The 19,456-nt window shown below is 40.6% G+C and overlaps 1 protein-coding gene across 1 annotated transcript in view; it reads left to right on the top strand.

The window, feature by feature from the left end:
• Positions 1 to 1,911: 1,911 nt before the first annotated feature.
• Positions 1,912 to 19,456, top strand: part of LOC149203868 (wiskott-aldrich syndrome family protein, putative (DUF1118)) — a 131,686-nt gene continuing 114,141 nt past the window's right edge. Inside the window, exon 1 of the mRNA XM_089403602.1 lies at positions 1,912 to 2,124. Coding sequence (XP_089259728.1) covers positions 2,002 to 2,124 — 123 coding nt within the window. The 5' untranslated portion in view covers positions 1,912 to 2,001. The remainder of the gene's footprint in view (positions 2,125 to 19,456) is intronic.

The following is a 19,456-nucleotide window of genomic DNA, read 5'->3' on the forward strand; positions in this document are numbered from 1 at the left end:
CTTAAAGGATAACCTCACTTTGGCACAAAATAGAATGAAACAACAGGCGTATCAACATTGCAACGAAAGAAATTTTGATGTAGGCGACTGGGTGTTTTTACGGCTACAACCATACAAACAAATGTCCCTCAAGCAAGCTAAGAAGGATAATAAATTATCACCAAAGTATTATGGTCCTTACAAGGTGTTTCAAAAAATTGGTACTATGAGATACAAATTGGAGCTTCCTACATCTTCCAGAGTGCATCTAGTTTTCCATGTTTCATGCTTAAACAAGGTTATAGGTGACAAGCTCCCAGTTCAAACAATATTGTCAGAACTTGACAAGGAAGGAAAAATCATATTGGAACCTAAAGAATTCATGGAAACAAGAACTCGACAGTTACGAAATTGATCAATTTCAGAGTATCTCATCACGTGGAAGAATTTACTCGTGGAAGATTCCACATGGGAGGATGAGAATTTTATACAAAAGCATCCATAACTACTCAAGCATTGAGGACAACACTTTTTTTGAAGGAGAAGGGCACGTTAGGTCCCTATAATACTAGTGTATTCCCTCATTGTTATTAGTGTAGTCCCCTTATTGTTATTGTTGTGCCCCATAGAAGCCCACTATTGTTATTGTGGTGCCCTTACATTATTATTGTTATGTCGACTCTGATTATATTTTGACCCCTTAAACTCCTATATATAGAAAGGAGGTTGTGTCATTTGAATCATCCAAGGATTGTTCATTTGTGTAATGTAAAGGAGGTTGCCTCCTCGAAGAGGCTTATTTATAAGTCGTTGATCTATTTTTTCTATCTTTTTGTGGGTTGGTTTCATAACATAATCTACCACCATTCTAGCCATTTTGTTTTCCTATGTACATTGTAGTGTTCTTCACCATTTTATTCATAAATATAATTTCGTTTTCACTATAATATTCTACTTAATATTGTATCTTGCATTCTTTTTACAATATTGTGTTCTTTCATTTCATTCTCAATTCAATTAAAACACACTAACTCTAAAAAATGAGCTTTACCGTTCTATCATTCAAAAATTTTGACTTGGGTTAAAATAACTCTTAGGTGAGATGACATTTTATTTAAGAGAGTGTTTGGTAAGATATATTGTGTTGACTTATTGTCATGTTAGGAATATTGTTTCACCCAAATTTAATCACATTTCCATCATCTTCCTTATCAAATTATATGATCCATCTTCCTGGATTAACTTCTACATAATAAAAGAATCAACAACATGTTAATAAGCCTTTAACATTTAAGCTTATTATATATAATGCTCTTATTTGTATTTGATAATTTTTGAGATGTATATTTTTCCACATAATTCTATATTTTAAATTATATTATACTTAACATTTTCATTTTTAAAAATAATTTAGATATATAATTATACTTCCCTATAATATACATTTCAATAACAACATCTAATCATATTACATAGGCTATATTACAAAACCCTTAAATAATGGTAAACTTTTAACTTTTAATCTAATGCTTTGAAAATTTCATGAATTCCTTCTACCTTATTCATAGTTGTCACTCCAAAGTTTCAAATAAACAATGTGCATAATGTGAATAGGGGAGCATATACATTCCTTACTTAAAATGATTAATAATCTCTATATCAACCATGATTTTCATGTATTCTTAATTCCACCTCTTATGATCTTGAAATTTGATATCTGAACAAGAAAAATAGAGTAAAAGGTTCTATTTATTACGGTCAAAATACAGCTCGTTATTTATTTGCTTCCAAATTCACGAAGCCAAATTTTTGAGCCATTGCGCGCTGATGAGATACAATAAAACATTTAAGGCATATTATATTAAATTAAAATTATGAAAATATCTTAGTCATATCCCGTTAGTATTCACCTATATATCTAGATGGATGCTGATAACGTGGGAACGTGGCAAAATCCCATTGCCAAACAAGTATCAAATATACTGAGTGAGGTGAAGAGCAAACCAAAGAACAGTTGGAGAAATGGAAGCAGTGGGAGTGTGCAGATATATGGCAGTGCAGGCTTCACCCTGCCAGTTGGATCGTGTGAGACGTAATACCACTTTAGCCATGGCCACCCAAAAGACCGTTGGAGGCACCAGCCAGGTTTCTCTCTGTTTCTCTGTTTCTCTTCATTTTCTTATTTATTTTTACTGGGTATTTTCCTTAGCACATGCTAGAGATATATACAATGAATATTGTGCAAGTAACATCATAAAAGCTGCAATGGCCGTACTATGAATTAGTTGCACACCATGGTTTGTAAGCATTTAGCTTAATTACAAACCAGGCGAATGGAAGGTGTTGCTCCTGTAGTTCTTTATGTTCTACCTAATCAAAGGTCATTGACATTTATATATGTGCGTATGTGTTTTGGGGTGTTATGTGAGAACCCTACTACTATTAATTAGAAATGTTTTTTTTCTTTGCATTGCAATTTATTGTAAAATTATAATGGTCGAAATAGCTGTGTTGTTACCATAGATGAAAAGTCAAGTCCCAATTGGTCCAATCCCTATAGGTGGTTTAAAGAGTGAGGTTACAATGAACCAACTCCTATATAAAAGAGACTTGCTTAAATTCAAAGATGTGATTTCATGGCTTTTTACTGTTTCCCTACTGGTATAGAAAGTGTTGTTTAGGATGCCCCAGATCATCACAATTTGCCTTGTTATAGAGATTGTCTGTGAACCTTCCAAGCAATTCCATCAAGTTGAGTCACAAGTGAGTGAGGATATTGAGTTTACGCACATTAATAGTCATTGGAGAGAAAGTATGTGCACAATAAGTGCAGAGTTATATTTTTGCCAAGTCTACCAGTTCAAAATCAATATCGGCATATAGATTCAAATCCAATATCGTATACGGGGAAGTGCATATAGCTTATAGTTCTGCAACTGAACTTGCAACCCCCAAACCCTACTGCTAAATTATTTATGCAGTTTTCTGGTTGTATTGGCATTTAGAGTTTTGCAATTTAAATTGAACGGTAGAAATTTTGTTGTTGTTTGTATTAAATAATGGAAATGTACCTTCAGAGTAGTTTGACCATTAATGACCTTAAGGCTTAATGATATAGGAAAATGTGTTTGGGTATACAGAATTAGGGCCCAAGCTATATGTGCAACATACTTACTGTAGTTCTCATTTTGTTAGCAAGGATGTGATTGTGCTAGTGTAATTGTTCAGAGTCAATGTTGCACATATCTCGTGGAATGCTGAAGTTCCCCTTTTACATAAAATCACTGGAGTGTTCTACAAAGGTAAGGAGTGTGGTCTGAAATTACCAGGCAAACAAACAATGGTAATATTAAAATAAGTGAAATTTGTAAGATTTTGACGAAATTGGATCACTTATTTAGGATGCTTAAACAGTAATTCTGAATTATCATTAATATGAAGATAATTTTAGAATTTTCTAAACATTGTTTCGTAAAAGAAAATGCGTCAAGGCTATGGGTATTTACTTGGGAGAGAAATAGTGAGCAGTGGCTTCAAACCCTGGGATGGGTTTAGCATTTATTTCTCCTTAGCTGGAAAGGATATTCGATCCTCGAGCCCTTACAGAGATGCATGGGCAACATGCGAAAGTGTTTGAATATTGAATCATTTACACATGAATGATGAAAAGTGGAACACCTGATTCCAGTCTTAAGTACAAAAAATGGATATTAAATGTTGAACTTGATTGAATGCTGTACCAGCTTAGTAGCTGACAACTGATATGACCAAATAAGCTGCTAAATTGGAAATAGAGTCAACTGGTGAGGTGGACACTGGAAACAGACGCAAACTTGAGAAGGCTGCTAAATTGCAATTGATGTTGGTGTAGTTGATCAAAATACATAATAGAATATGGTGCAAGAATTTATTGGCAAGGTGCATATTTATTTTCAATGACTGACAGTCCTAACGGGTTGAGAATCCTTGAAGCACTTTGTTATATTAAATTGACTATATGTGCTTCAGAAGTTGATTGTTATGGTTACATGATATCTCTTTACAAGAACGTATTTGTTTATGTCCCAAAAAATGAAATATAGATGCATTATAACGGTAAACTGTCAAGACTGAACTTTTGACCGTCTGAGCCTCTTATGAGATGTTGGTTATGTCAAAGGATCTTATTAATAAGAGTTGAAGGCAGTATACTGGGTTGAAATGGGTCAAGGATAAAATATTAGTTATTGCACCTGGAGGAGCAAAGGCTTCGATTCTTCCATAGTTTTAAGTTTTATGGAACACGATATCATGTTGATAAAAGTGTTATGTGTAGGCATGGCCGTATATTATCTGAGAAAGTGGGTATGATTATGTTAGATGATTGTCTGAAAATAGAGAATAAATTTAATAATAATGTCAATGTATAATTTAAGTGATCAAAGTGGTTTGTATGTATATGCATTTGTCAATATTAACAGGGGAATTTGTAAGGTATCTTTGAAATAAGTTTAAAATGAGTATATGCAAAGGCAGTCATCTAATAGGGGTACATTACTACATACTACAAGATACCAGACAACTCAGTTAAGAATAAGTAGAGCTAACTGTGAGTAATGAGAGTAAAATGTTGGAGGTCTAGGCTTACTCAAAATGAAATTCTTTGACATTACACTGAGTGGAAAATTGATGTTGCAGTGGATTAATGGTCAAGCAGCTTTTTGCACTAGTATATAGAAGGAAAAGTATGCTTCAGATAACTCATGTAATGATTTTCCAAGGCAGAATTCTTTCCTAAAGTGCCATACATATGAAACAACGCAAAACGAGGGATGCAAATAATTCAAGACATAGCTTTTGGGAATTTTGGGATGGGGGATCAGCCCTTTCTGGGGTTGATGCCTGAGAACAATTTTCTCCTCTCAAATTGTCTCAGGATCTTCATTTAACAAAACGACAGATGGAAAGGCAGGTACAGCCATGTGAACCATTACTGCGATGCTAATATTCCGGGGGAGAAGAGAAGGGTAAACATTGAATTTGGAGTTCCACTGATTCATGGCCTCCTGGGTTGTCGGAGGACATTAAGCCAAAGTATGGGAAGAAATATAAAAGAGGATTAATTCAAGCAAAGAAGGGGAGGACAAAATCAGATGGGATGATCAGAGATCTGGAGAGCTTACAGTCAAGATGGCATATTCTAAACATATTGTGCGGCAAAAGTAGGGAGCCAACGATATGATCTATGGAAATATTTGGCATCCAGACTTATGACCAAAAGTTTCAGCTTTCTTATGGCTCTTTGCTCACAAAAGGAACTTAACTTGTGACAATTTTTGTAAATAGGGTATTGGTGGACCTTCTTGTTGTCTTACGTGTTCGGTGTTATAAAAATGAAGAATTCATTGACTGCCTTGTTCGGATGCGTGGTAGCTTATCAGTGTTGGAAGATGGCACACATTAAAATGCATAGTTGCTGCCCAGACCAGACAAATATTAGATTATTTCTTAGGCAATGCCTGAAGGGGAATTTCAAATCTAACATAGGAGGGAGAATGTGGGCAACAATCCTGAGAATGATAACATGGAATCTATGGATAGAATGAAATGCTTGAGCTTTCCAAGTTAAACATAAATGTCTGGAACAAATTCTCTGTAACATTCATTGGAATGTCAGTGGAACTATATTAGCAAAACAGTGGACAGAGGAGGATTTAGTAGGGGCTTCAGAAGAACTGGAGGAAATTTAAATCTGGGGCATTAGCACTCAACTTTTGAACCAACAAGTTGCCAGTCCACCATTCAAGAAATTCATTCGCAGCAATGGATCTTTTTGATGGTGCTTCTCAAGGAAACTCAGTTGTGCTGGAATTATAAACTACTGGAAAGGCCTAGGAATTGCCGATTATGCGTAAATTATAAAGGAAACCACAAATAATTATGCCAAAACAATGGTGTTGTGGAAACATCTCGTTAAACCAATCGATATGGGAGTGACATTTGTGCTGATTGATTGAAACTCAAAATTAATAATTGAGAAATTAAACACTGCTGCTAATGATTCAGTTTTATTAAATCATCATCAAACTGGAGACTATTGAGACGATAGTAGTAAGATTCCACCATATTGGTCTTTACTGTACGGAAATTTTGTAGCATTATGAAGTTCGGTATATTTTCCATATAGTATCCGTGTGGTACATTCAATCTACTTTTCACTTGCTTTGATATCTGTCGACATATAAGCTCCCAAAAAATGGCCCAAAAACCTTGAAAACAATAAAATAATAATTGTTATTAATATCGAATTTTAAGGTCACGGCCAAGCCAGACACCAAATTAGTGTATGAGACCCCCTTGTTTGTGGGACAAGGGACCCACCTCCGCGCAGTGATTTGACTGCAAAGTCTACGAAGACATACATACTCTACCCCTGCAAAATTTTCAAGGAATGAGTTTTTGTTTCTGGTCTATTAAGTGTTCTTGAGACTTAAATTCTTCTAAAATATGGAATAAGTTGCATAATTTCATATCTATGAGATGTATAATTCCATATGAGAGCTGTTCTATATCTTTTACGTACTGTTTTGGTACTGAATCACATTCAAATATGTGTTCATATTCAAATCTTCTACTATGATAGAAACCGATCGAGGATGCTTGCAAAGTTCTCCGTAATTTTGGAGTATGTCAGCTTTGTGCATATCTGACAAATAGGCAATAGTGTAGTGGATGGTCTGGCTGATATGGGAGCATATATGAATTGGGGACAAGAAGTGATGTCTAGGGGTTGGTATCAACGTAAGAAATCTAGGCTCAGTCAGGAATTAAGGAAATTCTACTCTGAAAAATGGTATAGGGGAGAGGGTGGATGAAACAAGGGAAAGCAATTATGTTTGGGAGTGCTCACATTCTCTTAGTGAGTACGATGCATTCAGTTTTAGATGCTTCGTCCATCCGAAAGAGACAATTCAACAGCAATGCATTGACCAGCATATGAGGAAGGAAGCAATGGAGCTCAGGAATGATACCAACCCAATGTTTTAAAAACCGGAACTAGTGACCGGACCGGTCCACCTAATGAACCGGGTTTCGAACCGGAACTAGTCAGGTCTAAATGAACTGGTTTTAAAAAAATACATTAAATAATTAATTTTTAATGAAAAATACTATTTTTAAGATTTAAAACCACGATTCCAAGCCAATAGAAACAAAATATGCAAGGTTTGCTCATCTATATACCATGTAAAGGTGAATATATCAAAATGGCATTGAGTGCAATACATATCCGCAACAAAATACATAATCAATGAGGCTCTAAATGGCCTCTAGAGTCCGAAAACAATGCTCTAAGCTATGGGGTCACTGAACTACTACAAGTCTACATATCAGTGATCAACAACATGATCACTCCTCATCATGATCAAACTCATCGCCACTACTAGACAAAAGATCATCAACATGAGCTACATAAATAATATGGCTCCGAGTTTGAGGACTCCTAAAACTCCTCTACAACTTTAGTAGTAGTAGCAAAAATAGACATCAAAACTACAAATCATTGATCAACATGGTCACTCATGAAACTCATCATTGATTCAACGCTACTAGAAATACATAAACATCATCAACAAGAGATACATAAACATCATCTAGTTCAAAGTCTTCAGACTTGGATTGCTGAACCTTATAACATGATAGAAATTGAAAAGGTTTAACATGCCTAATGAATGATTTTGGTTTGAGTGAAGGGTTCATCTCCTCAACTTGATAATGTGGTAGAAAAAGATTAGCATGCCTAACCAGTTGTTTTCCTTTGAGTGAAGGGTGCATTCTTGTTAAGGCCATGGTAAAGGAGTTCAACAATCAATACCACCAACATCAACAAAGTTCAACAATCAATGCCACCACGATCAAGGTTCTTAAAGGGGCTTCATGCTCTTGATCAAATTCCAATCTCATACCCTCACGCATGATAGAATCAAATGGAAACATTGCAAACCCCCAAACCATGAAATCCTGAAAACCATTAAGTCTGCTGAATTTTGAGTGAAATCTAAAAATCTAGTTTCTCCATATGAAATCCAATGAGGTCGAAACCACTCTCAAACATCCCGAGTCATTTCATGGTAATATTTAAAATTCAAGTAAAAGGATGAAAATGAAAATTAAAGGAAATGTCCCTTTCCCTTTAAGAATTTAACATTACCATTAATTGCCAACATTGTTAGGGTTGAGATGTGTCAGGAAAATGAGAGGGTAGGCATGTTTTTCTTGGAGGGACTATTTTTGAAGGAAAACAACCCCAACTTTCCCTCAAAATAGCTTCAAAGCTCACAAAAATGCATTTTGTGGGGTTTATAGTTGCCCTGGCAATAAACTGGTCGATTTGACCACAAACTCGCTGGTTAGGACCGGTTTGTCCACTTTTTTGGCGAAATGGAGGGTAAAACTGGGTTTTTTTGCCAGTTTGACCCGATGGGCTAGCTAATCGGCTGGTTTGACCGGTTACCGGTTCAGGCCAACCGGTTTTTAAAACACTATACCAACCTTTAACCATTTCAGCGGTTAGATGAGGGCATCCTTGTTACTTGATTTTGTCAAGCTTACTAACCATGAAAATTAATAAAAACTATGATGACAAGTTGGACTCATGCATGAGACTTTTACAATTTGTCTTCTCTTTTATCTAGTAATATGGGGTCTAATCATGTTGAAGTGAAAAATAAATGCTGTAAGGAAAGAAAACTCCACATAATGAGCACATAAACAACCCAGAACACAAGGATACTGGCAGTATCCTTGATACCAAATTCATAACGAATAGTTCACATTATGTGTTACATATGAGGCAAAGCCTTATATAAATAGGAATTAGGTGATAGATTAACTACCCCCAACCCTAAATGATGGGGATCACTAAAGTCACACTACCGAACAATGTGGGCTACGATTGACCACTAAAGGTGAGTATAAATGACTTCAATGGCTACTAGAACCACAAGTTGAGATTATAATAAGTACACAATGTGGTGCATTAATTACACCAATATGTCCCTTTAATCTTGAGTTGTAGGACAGGAAGGGACATTACAAGTTGTCTACCATTCATGATGACTTCATCCCAAGCAGAGTGCGAAACTTGAAAATTTTGGTCTCTGCCATAGGTTTGGTGAAGATGTTAGCAATCTAGTGTTGTTATCACTTGAAACTAGAAGGGTTCAAATGGAACATTTAGGGAATGTGCGAATGTCACCTTGTGTAGTCCCTCTCACATAAGGCTAGTGCATACTAGCCTCAAGGGGGCTCTTGTTGATTTTGGGCCTCCAATTTTGCAGGGAGGCTTGGGCACATGCATTCCAAAGAACCCAGAAACCGTTTTGGGAAATTCCACACAGAGACGATTTTATTAAAACAATTAATATTTTTAATGGAGTTCGTAAGTCTAAACTTAGGAAAATTAAAATATTAATGGGTATTAATCTAATTGTGGGTGTAACTTCTAGAAAAAGACAGAGATCAAGTCAAAATGATTTGAGCCTTTGATTAGGAGTTATCTAGGCTGTTGGTTGTCCAACAGGAAGATATAAGAAGGGGCTTGAGGATCATTTGGAAAACACACCGAGAGATCAAGAGATCAAATTTCTGAGGCGAGAAGTTCTCAGGGGGACATTCTGATCGAGGAGATTTCTTGCAGAGAGGGGTTGTGAGTATCTGGAAGAAGGAAGTTTTCCTGGGCGAGAGAGTACGAGGCAGAGAGAGGGGAGAACAATGTCTAGAGAGAAGTAGACGCTGGCCCACGCAGAGCTGACACAGTGGCAATGCAGGCCTTAGAGGGAAATCGAATTCCTGTTGAGGAAATCGAGTTTCAGTAGCCGAGAGCCAAGGTGTGAGATTGGGAGGCATAGGTTCGAGTTTTCCAGCCAGCAGAGGGTCCAGAGAAGGAGCAACATGATACCCAGTAGGGCTGACGCAGGGACTGGGTGGGAGTGACGTAGTTCTGCGCAGAGGATATGCAGAGGCTCTAGTTCAGTGTGATCAGTCTCAGATTTTCCTAGTGACAGGGTGAGATCATTTCACCATTCATTTTGTCCAGTATTATCTTTGTATTGGATTGCTAGTTGAGCATCCAAGAATTGTACTAAGATTTTCTCCTGCATAATAATAAAACCCTCAGATCTGCTACATCGGTTTTTCCCCATTGGGTTTTTCCGGGGACATTTGTCCAAAAATAATGGTGTCTATTGTGTTGTATTTTCTTTCTTGCTCAGTATCTTGTTTCCGCTTATAATTTAATTAAGTGAATGTTGCAATAGTATTTACTTTGATATTTGCCGTAGGCTGTAGCACACAGTAAATAACTTGTATGGATTAACAAGTAGGAGAAGGAACATCAATGTGCTGCAGTAGGGGTTCTTGTTGAGGAATTTTCACATCGTATCGGAGCTGTAGGTGAAGCAAGAAGAGCAAAGCCGGTAGATCCAATGTTGAGCAGAAGAAGGGAGTTCAAAAAAGCTGCAGGAGGCAGCAATTCGAAAACCCAGAAGGCTGACGCAATTCCAAGCTAGGAGTGCAGATTTTCGAGGCTGTCTCTCTCCGAGTGAGTTGACTGAGAGAAGGATTTCCAATTCGAATTTTTGCAGGTGCAAGAGGGAGCAACATTGAAGCCTCAACGTAAGAGAGCTGGTGGGATGCAGATTTTCAGCAGGCCGTTTGCTGGGCTGAAAAACGTCAAAAGAGAGAAGAGAAGCACCTTGAGGGAACTTTTCCTTAGCAGACTTCTCGCTGATAAGTTCGTTTTCTCATTGGCTGAGCAACAACAATGAGAAGCAGAGAGGATTTTCGACATTTTTGGCAAATATGGCAACCAGTGGCTTGAGGGATCAGGATAGGTTGGACAAAGCATCCAACTACGTCATCTGGAAGGCTAGAATGTCTTTCCTTCTAGATGAGTATGCCCTCAAGACGTACATCAATAGTGTCGTGGCTGTCCTTGCAGATGTAGATCCATTGAAGAAGTACATATCAGAAATGGTGAAGGACAAGAGGATGATCCTGGATGGAGTAAAGGATTACGTGGTTTGTCATGCCGCTAGCAGAGGGACTGCTAAGGAGATGTGGGATGCCTTGGCTATGTTATATCAGGATCTTTCGAGCAACAGAAGATGTACTTGGAGCAGAAGCTGAGATCTGCTCAGATGCATAAGGGGGATGTGTGGATCCATTCCTCACAAAGCTGAAGGAAACCTGTGATGAGTTGTCTGTTGCGGGGCATACACCTCAGGATTCAGAGTTGGTTAGACTGGCCCTCAATTCTGTCTCAAATGAGTGGCAAGTCTTTGTCCAGAGTATCTTGGGCAGAGCAACATTTCCTAATTGGGATGAGATGTGGGCAGCTCTAAAACAAGAGGAGATAAGGAGAGACCTGGTCAAGGTCAAACTTGACGAAAGCAGCAGCAGCAGTGGGTCAAAGCCCAAAGAGGAGGAGGATAATGCAGCCCTTACATTGAAGGGACAACAGGGGCAACAAAGATGAAAGAAGGACGTCTCCAAGGTGAAGTGTTTCAGATGTGGCGAGATGGGCCACTATGCATCTCAGTGTCCTCTGAAGAAAAAGGACAAGGATGAGAAGCGCGATCCTAAGATTGTAGCCACGAAGATCGAACAAGAGGATGTAATGTCCCAAATACAAAAAATTTGGAACAGACAGTGATATACAAAAGCAAATGCGATTCATACATAAAAAATTAAATGAACAACAAATGCTCAATACACAACAAAAATGTGAACCAGTTGGAGCCATTTTATTAATGGAGTGAAGCAAGTACAATAGTGCGGAAAATGCACCTGGGCTTGCCTCAAGGGCAAGCTTGACATAACTCAGGTGTCAAACAGTATTCTCAATGCTGGAAAGAACTATGCCTCTAATGCTCTACGCTGTCTCCCAGTAACTACAACTGCTAGCTGGAAAGGAGTTGCAAGAAACCCCACCTTCGGTGCTCAAAAAGTGATGAAACTTCAGCCACAAACTCCTTGGCCAAAACCCACAAAAACCCAGAAATGGTTTGGCCCGATTTTGACCTCCCAAAATCGACCCCCAAAGGCACTGTGCAATCTCCAGTGATTTTGCACTGTCTGCTGCAAATATATGGCTGAAAACCCCACTTCTGGTGCTTAGAAAATTCTGAAACTTTATATCTAGGATCCTTGTCAAAAACCCAGAAAAACCCAGAAATGGTTTGGCCAGATTTTGACCTCCCAAATTCGACCTCTTTTATGGCCCACGCCCTCCAAACAACTCCAGAAATACGGCCTGCAAGGAATGACCACAAAGTCCTCCTCCAAGCTCTGAAATGGAAGCAAACACCACTCCAAATATCTCCTCTAACCTCCACGGCAAAGCTCAGCCTCAAGGACTGATACTCTACCCACCAAATGAGCTCCCACACACTGCCTCTGCGCCATGTAGTGCGAAAGTCACATTGGCAAGCCAAAGGCTCAATCAGCTCCCAAACTCTCCTAGATGCTGACAATCCTCCCTAGCCTCCTCTCCGGAAAATATCACGTCAAATCTCCACTGCTAAGCACCACCAATGAACTCGGCCTCCTCTCCACTACGTCCCCCAGTAATACACACAACCTGGAAGGGAATGCTACTGCTGGGAATCACAATGTGATCCTCCTCCTGAAGAAATGAAGAAAACCTTCCTAGGGTGGCACTCGAAGTCCCCCGAAGAAAGGGTGAGCTCTTTGCCTGAAGAACTTGTGCTAAACAGCCAGTGACTCGGCTAAGCAGCTCAAGCAACCAAAGAGAAATCGATATACTCCAATAAGATGAATGAAATGAGGAGAGCTACCTTCCTTATATAGATTTCGTGGAGCACTTTTCCCTCCAATTTTACCTCCATCGTGGGCCCTCACTTAACCACCTACATGCAAAACTTAACCACCTTCATGCAAACCAAACTAGGAAGTGTGTCTTTCCCTAGTGTGGGTGGCCCCCTTGTGTAATTTAACCACAACAAAATAACTTCTCCTAAGTCTAATCTCCTAATAAAAATCAAATGGGCCCCATCACCTCCAAAATCGGCCCCAAAATATAGAAATTAATCATGTTCCAAAATAATTTAGGAAGGAACATTACAATCCTCCCCTCCCAAATGTTTCTTGTCCCCAAGCAACTTCAGTGCTGGATGCTCAAGTATGTGCTCACCCTCCCAAGTAGCATCCTCATCCGGCAAGCTCCTCCAATGCACCAAAAAAAATTTGCTTGTCCTCAAGAAATGCCTGAGCAAGCATCCTCTCTAACTGCTGCTCCCCACTGTCACTGCAAAATGTGCCAGGGTCCCAGATGTGCCATTGGATCGTGCTTGACCTCTGCATTGTCCTGATATGAAAGAATCCTTCAATACCAGGATCCCAGGCCATCCTGTCCAACATGAAGCTCCTCTCGCTCCACTCATTATCCTGCCTGGTGCAAGTACTAGAAGTCCCCTGCTCCATCAGTGACTCGCTAAAGCCCAATGGAAGATTTGTATGATCTCCCCCTGTAGTAGCCAACGCATCCCTAAAGGTTATTGAGTTGTGAAGAGTTGTGATGCCCCAACTCCCTGCTAGTCCCAGAGTGGTGCCACCATGTTGACGCTGCGCTGCTCTGACTATGACATACTCCCCATCGTGCGCAGACAATATCCTCCCCTCCTGAGGCCTAGTGGCGAAAAATCTATGAGAGTCAAGCTCATCCTGCCCGGGCATCTCCATGATGCCAATATCTACCCCTCCACTGCCAATCTCAACTCTGAGCCATAAAAGGACAAGTTTGCCTCGCCATGCAGTGGAGGTTTCAATGATCCCCCATGTTTCAAACCCAAAGTGAACTGGATCATCCTTTGCCATGACCTTGCTCGTCACAAAGTGGAGTGATCTGCCCGCCAACTGGATCCCCAGATTCCCCAAACATACGGGGAGCTCATAACTCCCACTCCTCACAGGATGTCGCTGCGTAACATCGTTACCAGCTAGAACCCATTTGGCCCTCATCTCTGATCCCTGTATGTATTCCCTGGGTGGAACCCAAGTATAAGGAGTAGGTCTCATGCCTGTGAACCTACCCTGCTCCTGCCAGACCACGCAGTGAAATCCGCTATCCCAACTCCTGATGATACACCTCGACACTGCTTGGAGTCTGGGTACCCTCCTGTAGACGAAGTCTACCATCCATCGTCCCTCAAGTGTGAGCTTAGGGGTGGAATATATGCTACCTCGGCTACCAACCATGCCATCCCTAAGCCTGTATCCGACAGCTCGTGCTCCTACCAAGGGTCTCAACTGAAGAGTCTCCTCCCGACTAATGGCACGCGGTGTCTCATCCAATTGTCTAGGGTGAGCCTCCCATACCCTGCTGCCTAAATGGAGAGTGTCAAGGGGAAACAACCAAACACTCTGTGACTGTAAGCAACACTGGAGGATGATGGGCGAGTATGTCCCAAACAGTATGATCAACATTCTGCTAGAATGCCCAAGAGTGATCCTACATATGACACTCTCTTCGCCTCGGATCTGCTGATAACTCCCTCGAAGCCCTGTCTCCACTAAGCATGGTGTCCCCAGATGCTCAACAATGTCCTCATCGATCCTAGGTGAGTTGCATCCAACGATACACCTAATGACCCTGCCCATATGCCTCCTTGGAGGCAACACTCCAAGAGCCTGCTGCGTCGCACCATGCGTCACTGCACACCACCAAGCAACACCGCATTCCTCGACATGCCACTGTATGTTGCAACCTGTCCCTGTACACCACTGGATACCCCTGGCTACAGCTATGCCATCTTGTACTGTCCTGTGTCTTGCCTATGTCACTGCACCGGTCACTCCCTGTATGTACTCAATGCGACGTGAGGCACTCCCCCATGCGTCTCCATGCCCATCTGCAAACCAATGCTCCACGCTAGATGCTCCTACCCATCCCCGAATGAGATGGCCTAAAGCTGTGTCCCTATGCGTCGGCCCACACTCGACCGGTATCATCACCTCCATCGTCGCATCATCATACCCTCCAGTGAATGGATCTTCACTCCAAATCCTCCCTGAGGGATCTGAGAAGTGAATCTCCCTATGTGTCAGCAGTGATGCTACCCCTGCACTGCTCCTCTGCGTCCTCTGTGCCCCACACAAAAGTGAAGAATCCCCAACTCCATACAAGGCGCCATCTGGTGGCTTGCCAATGCCACCTCCTCTGACAAACTCCTGCCAGAGTGTGTTGATCACCCCGTGATCCTGTGTACAAACGTCGTACCAAGTCAACCCAAGAAGCCTGTCCATAAACTGGTTGGCCACTGGTGTTGACCGAAACTCTCCTAGCGGAGGTGCACGCTCGACTGCTAAGTCAACTATACCCTCTAGGTCGTAGTCAACCGGTATACCTGGGAAATGATAGGTGGTCCCTCCCGGATCCCAATGCCAGTCAAGGCTTCTAGCATCCCTAGTGCCTGGAAACTCCTGCTGAGCTCCACCTGGGTCCACTACCATCTCCATAGCCCACTCCACCGGGTACCAACTCAGAATCTCTCACCACCCAACCCCAAGAGAGGGATCGAATGCACGAACTCCCGCACATAGAACAACCCCAGCATGCGGGTGTTGCACCCTGTGCAACTCAGGTTGTCTCATCTCGCTATCCTGGTCAATACATAAAATCTGACTAGGTAGCTTTGTCTCTCTCTTTCTAATGGGCCAAGGTAATCTGACAGTGTTGCCAGCCCCGTCTATGTATGCCCGAAGAGGGCTGCTCTCATGCTCCAACGTGCACTCTAGTTGCACCAGTAGGGAATCCAACCGCCCCCCAACGTGAGTCAATTTGGCTGTGGACTCGGCACAAACCGCTCTCATGCCCTCCAGCTCCTCGTTTTGTTGCAAAATAGCCTCAAGCACTAATGCGACCTTCCTTTTTAATGCTAGAAGGTCGTCATGAAACTGGTGGAATTGTCGTGGGCATCTATCACCTACAAACTCGATCACAGCTTCAAATACCTCAGCAATTGTTGGCATCTCGTCCATGGGTGGCTCCTCCTCAACAGATGGCTCTATGTGTGTAGGCTCTATCTTCTCCACCAAGGTGTCAACTAGGGCTATCAAAGAGGTCTCTAATAAAGGAGACTCCTGTGCCACACCGGGTATATCGATGTGCTCCTCACCATCCTATGGGCTCTCAGCATCATGCTCAACCTCCTCCTTAGGCTCCTAATATCTAAAGCCAAGTCTCCACCAGCAAAAGCGCTCCCTGGTCTCACCCTCTAACTGTCTTTGTCCTGCTTGCTCCTTTTCAGGAGATCTGGTGCCTTGATTTGGTCGATTTTCCCCACATGATGTAGATGGCTGCATCCCCACAGCCTTCTCACCTCTAACGTCTCTGTTGTAAGGGTGAGGATGGGTTTGGTTTGTCACCGTCCTCAATTGGGCTATTCGCTCATCGTCCCAATGAATTTTACCCCAGAATTTCTGCATACTAGATTTCCCTTGAGCCATGGATTTGTCTCTGATTTCACCTGTCACTGTGCACTCATACCTAAAGCTTCCATGATATTCTGATACCATTGTAATGTCCCAAATGCAGAAAATTTGGAATAGACAGTGATATACAAAAGCAAATGCGATTCATACACAGAAAAATTAAACGAACAACAAATGCTCAATACACAACATAAATGTGAACCAGCTGAGCCATTTTATTAATGGAGTGGAGCAAGTACAATAGTGTGGAAAATGCACCTGGGCTTGCCTCAAGGGCAAGCTTGACAGAACTCAGGTGTCAAACATTAATCTCAATGTTGGAAAGAACTCCTCTAATGCTCTGCGCTGTCTCCAAGTAACTACAATTGTTGGATGGAAAGGAGCTGCAAGAAACCCCGCCTTTGGTGATCAGAAAGTGATGAAACTTCAGCCACAAACTCCTGCCAAAACCCACAAAAACCCAGAAATGTTTTGGCCCAATTTTGACTTCCTAAAATCGACCCCCAAAGGCACTGTGCAATCCCCAGCAATTCTGCATTGTCTGCTGCAAAGATACGGCTGAAAGCCCCACTTCCGGTGCTCTAATTTTTTTGAAACTTTATATCTGGGATCCTTGTGAGAAACTCAGAAAAATCCAGAAATGGTTTGGCCATATTTTGACCTCCCAAATTTGACCGCTTCTATGGCCCACGCCCTTCAAACAGCTCCAGAAATATGGCCTGCAAGGAATGACCATAAATTCCTCCTCCAAGCTTTGAAATGGAAGCAAACACCACTCCAAATATCTCCTCTAACCTCCACGGCAAAGCTCAGCCTCAAGGACTGATACTCTACCCACCAAATGAGCTCCCACACACTGCCTCTACGCTAGCCTAGGTAGTGCGAAAGTCACATTGCCAAGCCAGAAGCTCAATCAGCTCCCAAAATCTCCTAGATGCTGACAATCCTCCCTAGCCTCCTCTCTGGAAAATATCACGTCAAATCTCCATTGCTAAGCACCACCAATGAACTCGGCCTCCTCTCCACTGCGTCCCCCAGTAATATGCACAACCTAGAAGGGAATGCTACTGCTGGGAATCACAATGTGATCCTCCTCTTGAAGAAATGAAGAAAACCTTCCTAGGGTGGCACTCGAAGTCCCCCAAAGAAAGGGTGAGCTCTTCACCTGAAGAACTCGTGCTAAACAGCCAGTGACTCGGCTAAGCAACTCGAGCAACCAAAGAGAAATCGATATACTCCAATAAGATGAATGAAATGAGGAGAGCTACCTTCCTTATATAGATTTCGTGGAGCACTTTTCCCTCCAATTTTACCTCCATCGTGGGCCCTCACTTAACCACCTACATGCAAAACTTAACCACCTTCATGCAAATTGAACTAGGAAGTGTGTCGTTCCCTAGTGTGGGTGGCCCCCTTGTGTAATTTAACCACAACAAAATAACTTCTCCCAAGTCTAATCTCTTAATAAAAATCGAATGGGCCCCATCACCTCCACAATCGACCCCAAAATGAGGGTTAGCAACAAAAACATAGAGAAATCTAGCAGCGAATTTGCAGAGAAGAAATGGAATGCAGAGGATGAGGAGAAGGTAGCGAGGTGAGGCCTAAAAATTTATGAAAACTTCAAAAAGAAAATTAGCCCAGAAATTTATTTTAACGATCTCGGAAAATTTTAGGAAGAAACCCAGATCTAGAATTCTTTCCTGCAAACAAATTATTTCTGAGACAAGATCTTGACCTCCAGGGCCTAGATTTGTCTTAGATCTTGAAAAATCTCCTTGTAAAACTTTAGATCTGCTCCTGCACAAGCGAAAAAACAAAAACCCAAAACCCAATACATGTACAAAAAATCTGAAATTAAACCCAAATCCCAAGTTAGAAATCAAAGATAAAAATTTTAATTTTTCAGATCTATATACGTAAATTACAGATCTATCAGATTTGAGGAGTATGAGTCCAACTCTGCTCCCAGATTTGTAGATTTGAGACTCTTTCTAGTCAGATCTAACAATTTAGCACAATATTTTGAAGATAAATAATTTTTTAAGTTTTAGGCACTAGCCTAGGACACCCCTGCAAGATATAATTCGTTAGATAATCTAGGAATTTTAATTCGGAAGGCTCTCTAGATCTTAAGTTTCGGGAGTCGGCTGGTTCAATCGAGAACTTCCCCAAACGCCCAAAATTTCTGAATCAAATGATTTTCTGCACACTTATAAAATAAGCCGTTAAACCAATAGAGGTATAAAATAACTATTAAATCTTTAAAGGTTAGTGATACCTGCTAATCAATAAAACATCTTATTGCTATTTCAAAACCCAACAACCTAAGCAAGATACCTATGCAATAGATTGATCTACAAGAGCTATTAACTAACAACTTATAAATAAGATCAACAAAACTTTAAATACAAGTTACCATAAAATACCGGAGAGGAACGCTGCCATCAAAGAAAAACCTCAAAGACTTTGCATTGTATTATTCCAGAAAAGTTTACAAGAGCTTCAAGAGCCAGCGCACGACTCAATGATTGGATGATTTGAATGACAACTAACCTCTAATTTATAGATTAATTTTCCAATTGCTAGTTGACTTGATCTCTGTTAAAGTAATCTCGACCATTAAAAAAGATTTAATTATCTTTTAATCTCATTCGTCGAAATTATTTTATTTTTTGAGGAAATTCGTATTTTTTCATTTAATTGACTTTTAATCAACTCAAAATTAATTATTTTGAGTTGATTTTCTCAAAAAATTGACTTTGACTTAACTACCAAGGCCCAAGGGTCCAAAATCTCTTGAAATTTTCAATATTTCTTTGGCCGGAGACCTCTAAAAATTAATTCTTTTAGAACCCACGAATTTTTAATCTGGAGAATTAATTTTTCCTAGGACTTAAAATTAATTAAATTTATGGCTTATAATTTTATTTTATTTTTGTTAGAAAATTTAATTAATGACTCATAAGAGGATTAATAATTTTTC

Source organism: Pinus tabuliformis, chromosome 2_1, assembly GCF_031772625.1.
Source record: "Pinus tabuliformis cultivar Carrire ecotype Pingquan chromosome 2_1, CPIR1, whole genome shotgun sequence".
NCBI lineage: Eukaryota > Viridiplantae > Streptophyta > Pinopsida > Pinales > Pinaceae > Pinus > Pinus tabuliformis.